Source organism: Rhinopithecus bieti, unplaced genomic scaffold, assembly GCF_001698545.2.
Source record: "Rhinopithecus bieti isolate Rb0 unplaced genomic scaffold, ASM169854v2 scaffold_22, whole genome shotgun sequence".
In the NCBI taxonomy this organism is placed as follows: Eukaryota; Metazoa; Chordata; class Mammalia; order Primates; family Cercopithecidae; genus Rhinopithecus; species Rhinopithecus bieti.
In genome coordinates this window covers 2,532,556-2,540,324 of record NW_016803136.1, presented here as the reverse complement: position 1 = coordinate 2,540,324, position 7,769 = coordinate 2,532,556, and the positions used below count along the sequence as shown (strand labels likewise).

The 7,769-nt window shown below is 40.1% G+C and overlaps 1 protein-coding gene across 1 annotated transcript in view; it reads right to left on the bottom strand.

The window, feature by feature from the left end:
* Nucleotides 1–7,769, bottom strand: part of PAFAH1B1 (platelet activating factor acetylhydrolase 1b regulatory subunit 1) — a 113,489-nt gene that overhangs the window by 20,499 nt on the left and 85,221 nt on the right. The window contains exons 3-5 of the mRNA XM_017867101.1: nt 6,009–6,093; nt 5,376–5,450; nt 4,287–4,493 (exon numbers count right to left, since the gene is read on the bottom strand). Of these exons, the coding sequence (XP_017722590.1) occupies nt 4,287–4,493; nt 5,376–5,450; nt 6,009–6,093 (367 nt within the window). The remainder of the gene's footprint in view (nt 1–4,286; nt 4,494–5,375; nt 5,451–6,008; nt 6,094–7,769) is intronic.

The following is a 7,769-nucleotide window of genomic DNA, read 5'->3' as shown; positions in this document are numbered from 1 at the left end:
TTTTTTTGAGACGGAGTCTCGCTCTCTCGCCCAGGCTGTACTGCAGTGGCTGGATCTCAGCTCACTGCAAGCTCTGCCTCCTGGGTTTATGCCATTCTCCTGCCTCAGCCTCCTGAGTAGCTGGGACTACAGGCGGCCGCCACCTCACCCAGTGAGGTTTTTTTTGTATTTTTTAGTAGAGACGGGGTTCCACCATGTTAGCTAGGAAGGTCTCAATCTCCTGACCTTGTGATCCGCCCGTCTCGGCCTCCCAAAGTGCTGGGATTACAGGCTTGAGCAACCGTGCCTGGCCGGCAATCTTTCAATTGCTTATTAGTTGAACATATTTTCCAGTTTTGTTTGTTGTTTATTTATTTATCTTTTAGAGATAGGGTCTCGCTTCGTTGCCCAGGCTTGAGTGTAGTGGCGTGACCACAGCTCACTGCAGCCTTGACCTTCCGGGCTCAGGCGATCCTCTCACCTCACCTCTTCTTTCTCCATGTTTAAATTAGTTCTAGCCGGGCACGGTAGCTCACACCTGTAATCCCAGTACTTTGGGAGGTAAGGTGGGTGGATCACTTGAGGTCAGGAGTTAAAAATCAGCCTGCCTGGCCAAAAAGGCGAAGTCCCGTGTCTACTAAAAATACAAAAAATTTAGCCAGATTTGGTGGCGCACGTCTGTAGTCTCAGCTACTCAGAAGGCTGAGGCAAGAGAATTACCTAAACCCAGGAAGCAGAGGTTGCAGTGAGCCAAGATCGCACCACTGCACTGCAGCCTGGGCAACAGAGCATCTCAAAAGAAATTAGCTCTAAATGACAATCAGAAAAATTAATCTAAAAATTTAAATAATGTAATTAAAATACTGTCATGAACTGGTCTAAATATACATCCCTCTATAATATTTTTCATAAATTATTGTTCAAAGGTTGATGACAACTGAATGTTTTTAAAAGAAACCAGTTTTATTCATCAAATGCATATGACATTATTTAAGACAATTTTATTGTTATTAACAACTATAATATCAGCAACAGTTTATTGAGCCCTTACCATCTATTTGCCAGGTATTGTTCTGTTACATTCATTGCATATGCATTACTTTTACAGTGCAGAATATAATACAGTTATTTATTTATTTACTTATTTAATAGAGACGAGGTCTCACTTTGTTGCCCAGGCTGGCCTCCAACTCTTGGACTCAAGTGATCCTCCCGCCTCAGCTTCCCAAAGTGCTGGGATTACAGGCATCTGAGCCACAGCACCTGACCACACAGATATTTTTAAATAAGAAAATTGAGCCTTAACTGTATCAAGCCCTTTGCCCAAGATAGTCATAAAATTACAAAACACTTTCTGTGTGTTGTCCTCTGAGTATTTTGGAAAATCATTCTATTGCAGTTGTCATTTAAAAATAACTTAGCTGGCCAGGCGCCGTGGCTCACGCCTGTAATCCCAGCACTTTGGGAGGCTGAGGCAGGGGGATCATGAGGTCAGGATGTGAGACCAGCCTGACCAAGATGGTGAAACCCCATCTCTGTAAAAATACAAAAATTAGCTGGGCGTGGTGGCGGGTTCCTGCAATCCCAGCTACTCGGGAGGCAAAGTCCAAAAGAGGACAGCTTGTTATTGATGTTGATACGTTGCTGACACTGAGTGTTCCTCTGGAATCTCGCCAGCAAAAACTGTTTTAAACAGCTTCCATGTCCTAAATCATTTAATCCTCCCCCAGACCCTATGAGGTAGGTATTAATAATCTTCATTTAACAAATCAAGAAAGCCACAAAAAGTTAACTTGCCCACAATCACATTAACTATTGAGTGGTAGAGCCAGGATTTGAACTCAGAGCCAGTGCCCCTGACCACTAACTACCCTACAAAGCCTCTCTATATAAATAAGATGATCAGCTTAAAGTTACTAAAATGATGATTCATTAGAAACAAATCTAGTCAAAAGTTAACAAAACCATATATAACTACTTTTCATTAATGAAACAACCACATGTGTGCACATTTAAAGACCAAATGGTAGGAGGAGGTGTCCTGTGGCCAGAAAAAAACAAAAATAAAAAGACTAAGTTGAAGGGTGGACTCTAAGTAGTTGCTGTGATACGTGGTATGATTACAAATAAAAAGTTCTAAAACTTCCGTTTGTAGTAATTTTAAATCAGACTTAATAGATACATTTTAAGGGAGTATATTTACAGTTCTGTTTATGCTTTTATAATACTGTTGTAAAATCAACAGTTAAGCCTAGATTCTAGATTTTCCACCTTTTTTTTTTTTTTTTTTTTTGAGAGAGTCTTGCTCTGTCGCCCAGGCTGCAGTGTGCAGTGGCGCAATCTCGGCTCATTGCAACCTCCGCCTCCCAGACTTCAAGCAATTCTCCTGCATCAGCCTCCCAAGTAGCTGGGAATACAGGCGCCCACCACCACACCTAATTTTTGTATTTTTGGTAGAGACAGGGTTTCACCATTTGGCCAGGGTGGTCTTGAACTCCTGACCTCGTGATCCACCTGCCTCAGTCTCCCAAAGTGCTGGAATTACAGGCATGAGCCACCATGGCTGGATAATTTTCCATCTATTAAAGAATGTCTACCTCTATCCCAAACCTCACAAGAGCAGTTGTAGTGTTTTAGTACATAATGACAAAAGACTATCATGAAAGAAATTTAAATGCATGTCTACCTATTTTTAAAAATGGAGTATATTAATGTATTAGGCATATAATTATTTTACCCTCTAGAAATCCATGATGCTTGTATGAACGTAAGACTCCCTTACAATGACTCTACAGCCACCCTCCTAAATCACAAGCCCACAGGGTGCAAGTCACTGATTTAGAAACTAAAGAAATCACATAAACACACTGTAAAACAATATTTAATTTGAAGAACTAGTTAAGTACAGTCGCATTTAAATTATGCCTGTATTTTTTTTTTTTTTTCTTTTTTGAGATGGAGTCTTGCTCTGCCCCCTAGGCTGGAGTGCAGTGGCGTGATCTCGGCTCACTGCAAGCTCTGCCTCCTGGGTTCACGCCATTCTCCTGCCTCAGCCTCCCAAGTAGCTGGGACTACAGGCGCCCGCCACCATGCCCGGCTAATTTTTTTGTATTTTAGTACAGACGGGGTTTCACCATGTTAGCCAGGATGGTCTTGATCTCCTGATCTCGTGATCCACCCGCCTCGGCCTCCCAAAGTGCTGGGATTACAGGCTTGAACCACTGTGCCCGGCCTATGCCTGCATTTTGTGCTGAACTGCTATATGACATATACAATCTACTCACATTTTCTTAGTTATACTTTTTTTTTTTGCTCTGTCACCCAGACTGGAGTACAGTGCCGTGATCTTAGCTCACTGCAAGTTCTGCTTCCCGGGTTCACGCCATTCTCCGGCCTCAGCCTTCCGAGTAAGTGGGACTACAGGCGCCCATCACCACACCCGGCTAATTTTTTTGTATTTTTAGTAGAGGTGGGGTTTCATCGTGTTAGCCAGGATGGTCTCAATCTCCTGACCTTGTGATCCGCCCGTCTCGGCCTCCCAAAGTGCTGGGATTTCAGGCGTGAGCCACTGCACCCAGTCGATTGGTTATACTTTTGTAAATGAAACTTAATATCTGTAACTAACTTGCTTTGAAACAACTCTTAGTATAGAGAGACCTACCTAAATCTACCTATATTGCAACTATCTTATCTTTCTGTAGGTGGTTTATACAACTGTCATTTTATTGTGTCTGGAACAAAGGCAACTTAAAAACAACTATTTTCCTAATTAAAAAAGCACAACATTAAAAGGTAATATATGTTTACTGTGAAAAAAAATTTTTAATGAAATACATAATTTATAAAATGAAAAGCTCTTATATTCCCCTACTCCTGGAAAGCCAATTTTAAATACATCAAGGAAAGTCCAATTTAAATGAATCCTCTATTGAATTCGTTTGCAGTATAGATTCACCCTATCAATTACTAGTTTTGTCAAATGGTATTTCACACACAACCTCTGCTTAAAGGTAAGGCACACACTTTTCATCTTCTAAGAACAAAAACTGTTCAAGCACAAGGTGACCTACTGACATCAACTCAGTTAGTGACACCCGACTTTCTCAAATTCACCATCGAACTTACCTGGCAGCATGCCTCTCAGGAGCCACAATGGTATTTTATTACAATTCTGTCTTTAAGATTCAGAACCAAAATCACTACATTTCAAAGAGTACCTCCTGTCCCTCTACACAGGCCCTCATTTTCAGGATCTTTTAATTTTCTTCACCCTATTAACTTTAAGTCTGCTTTTAGCAGAAAATTACCTTAATAGTAGCATCCTCTGAAGCAGAGACCATAACACTGAACACAGGATGGAAAATGACTCGGGTGACTGGACTCCTGTGACCACTCAATGCATATTTTTCTGGCGGACGGGGAATCCATTCTTTTGGGTCTCGTTTCTGACCAAGAGGTCCACCTGACGTAAATTCTTCTTTTGCTTCATTTAGCTTTGATTCTAATTCCATAACCTTGAAAAACAGCATGTAGTTACGTACAGATAGATTTCAATAAAAATAGCATGTGACATTTTAAAAACTGCATTTTGCAACTATATATGCAGGATACTTGAAAAAATCTCCAAGCATTTGTCAAATTTAAATGAAAATTTTTTATTTTACACAGCATCAAAATCTAAGTCATGAAGAAACTAAAACTGAGAAAATTCAGTACAATTGCCTTAACTCTTTAACACAAAGAAAACTTCAATTTATATCTGGTGACAGTCTTCTAATTAAAGAAGGGCAGTGAATTTGCCTTGGTCCCTCTAAAGCTGCTACTCTTAGTAAGTTCTTTCCAAACCACATTATATATGGTAATCATATTAATAATAAAAGCTGGTATTTATTGAGCATCTACTATGTGCTAAGCACTTTTCTAAGAGCTTTATAATAAATGATCAACTCATAACAATGTTATTTACTTATTCTAACTTTGCCTATGAAGTATACATTTTAGGACTGGAATATTATTTGTTGTATTTACAGATAAAAAGAAAAGCTCAGAGATAAGAATGACTTGTCTAAGAGCACACTGCAGTGCTCTTTTCCCAGCATCAATCACAATGGCTCCATGTGTTCTTTCCTTCTAAGTGCACAAATGAGTTCTTTCAGTATCAATTCCTCCAAGTCAGGACTATGCAGAATCGACCCAGTCAGCAACTCCGGATATGCGAGTTACCATGTATCTGCAATAATATGCCTAGGTCATACTTTTCATAAAGCACAGAAAATGTATTTTTATTTGCTTTTTAAAGATTAGATGCAATTATTAATTAATGCAGATGAATAGTTATTTTCAGAAAGTTTATATAACTGAATACAACTAATTTTAAAGAAACAAGACTTAGTTACCTTCTTCTGTAATCTAATAACAGATGTCCATTTTTTTTCCAAAAGACCAGCATACTTTTTATCTAATTCTTCATTCTAGAGAAAATAAAGTTAGAACCTTTTAAGAATGGCTTAACTATGATCCTCAAGCCAAAGATCACTCATCTTTAAGCCCAAACATTACTAAAAATCTGATTATAAAAAAAGGGAGTGGCTGGACACGGTGGCTCACCTGTAATCCCAGCACTTTGGGAGGCTGAGAAGGGTGGATCACCTGAGGTCAGGAGTTCAAGACCAGCCTGGCCAACACGGTGAGACCCCGTCTCTACTAAAAATACAAAAATTAGATGGGTGTGGTGGTGTGCGCCTATAATCCCAGCTACTAGGAAGGCTGAGGTAGGAGAATCGCTTGAACCCGGGAGGCAGAGGTCGCAGTGAGCCGAGATCATGCCACTGCACGCCAGCCTGGGAGACAAAGTGAGACTCCATCTCAAAAATAAAAATAAAAAATAAAAAAAGGGAGTGAAAATCAAGTTCAGTACCAAGCAGACCACAATAACAAACGACAAAATTGTGCATAACTGTTAACTACAGATACCTGAGTAAAAATCCACTCATTAACTCTACTTTGAATTGTTAAAAAGTAAAACATACCATATCTAATTCAGCTTCCTTTTTAAAAACTGAATATGCCTCTTCATAGCCATTTGAACGAAGATAATCTGCTATAGCTCGATTTCTGAAAGAAAACAAATTCAAATGACTCCTAAAAAAAGACCTCATTTCTATTTTGAAGAAATAGAATTTATTTAAAATCTCATTAAGCCAAGATACTCTTGAGAGTATTCCCTTTCAAATCATACAAGTATTTCATTAAAAAGGACACCCCTGCAAAGCCTCCAGAACTTTTAGCCCCCATAGCACATCCATAATATTATATTCTTAGTTATAAGCTTTTCTTTTTTTTTTTAACATCAGAAGAGAAATTACATATTTATAAGTTTCAAATGTGTTGCTTACCTCACAAGCTGTAGGCACTCTATAGATCAAGCTATGGCTCTGTGACAGCAATCATCAATTTTGCTAATGTTTACATTTAGTCTTTCTTTACTACTTGTTATACACTCAAGGGCTGACAGCTGGAATTTAGTTTTGCAGAGAATAGTTTTGAGAAAACTAAAGTATTTTCATATTAGAAATAACTGAACCATTGGAGTGTGTGAAAAAAAGAAATCATACACTATAAACTTAGTGTACTGTCGTAGAATGAGACATTCATTTAGAATTAGAACTTGAAGGTTAGAGAAGCTGAATTAGCCTTTTCATGTTTGCCTTATACAGTCTGAGTACCCTTTATATAAAATGCTTGGGACCAAAAAATGTTTTGGGCTAGACAGATAGATAGATAGACAGACAGCCAGACAGACAGTCAGATAGAGATATATAGATAGATATACAGATACAGATCATGAGGTCATGAGTTGGAGACCAGCCTGGCCAATATGGAAAAGCCCGTCTCTGCTAAAAATACAAAAATTAGCTGGCGTGGTGGCGGGTGCCTGTAATCCCAGCTACTTGGGAGGCTGAGGCAGAAGAATCGCTTGAACCCGGGAAGTGGAGATTGCAGTGAGCCGAGATCCTGTCACTGCACTCTAGCCTAGGCAACAGAGCAAGATTCCTTCTCAAAAAAAAAAAAAAAAAAAAAGGCCAGGCGTGGTGGCACATGCCTGTAATCCCACCTACTTGGGAGACTGAGGCAGCAAAATCACTTGAACCTGGGAGGCAGAGGTTGTGGTGAGCCCAGTTCATGCCACTGCACTCTAGCCTGGGCAACAACAGCGAAAACTCCATCTCAAAACACAATACAAAACAAAACACGCTCCAGTAGTAGTGTAGAACTGGTGGGATTACTGACTTTAACTCAATGGTATGTTTAAAACAAATCAGCAAAGATAACAGGGAATTACCAGCAAACACTTTATGTTCAAGGTAATTATTAGCATGCCAAAAATCAACGTATAATAATTACAGGGTTAGGCCGGGCGCAGTGGCTCATGCCTGTAATCTCAGCACTTTGGGAGGCCGAGGTGGGCAGATCACAAGGTCAGAAGTTCAAGACCAGACGCTGGGAGCGGTGGCTCACGTGAGCCTATAATCCCAGCACTTTGGGAGGCCAAGGCAGGCGGATCACAAGGTCAGAAGATCCAGACCATCCTGGCTAACATGGTGAAACCCCATCTCTACTAAAAATGAAAAAAAATTAGCTGCGCATGGTGGTGGGCGCCTGTAGTCCCAGCTACTGGGGAGGCTGAGGCAGGAGAATGGTATGAACCTGGGAGGCAGAGCTTGCAGTAAGCCAAGATTGTGCCACTGCACTCCAGCCTGGGTGACAGAGCAAGACTGTCTCAAAAAAAA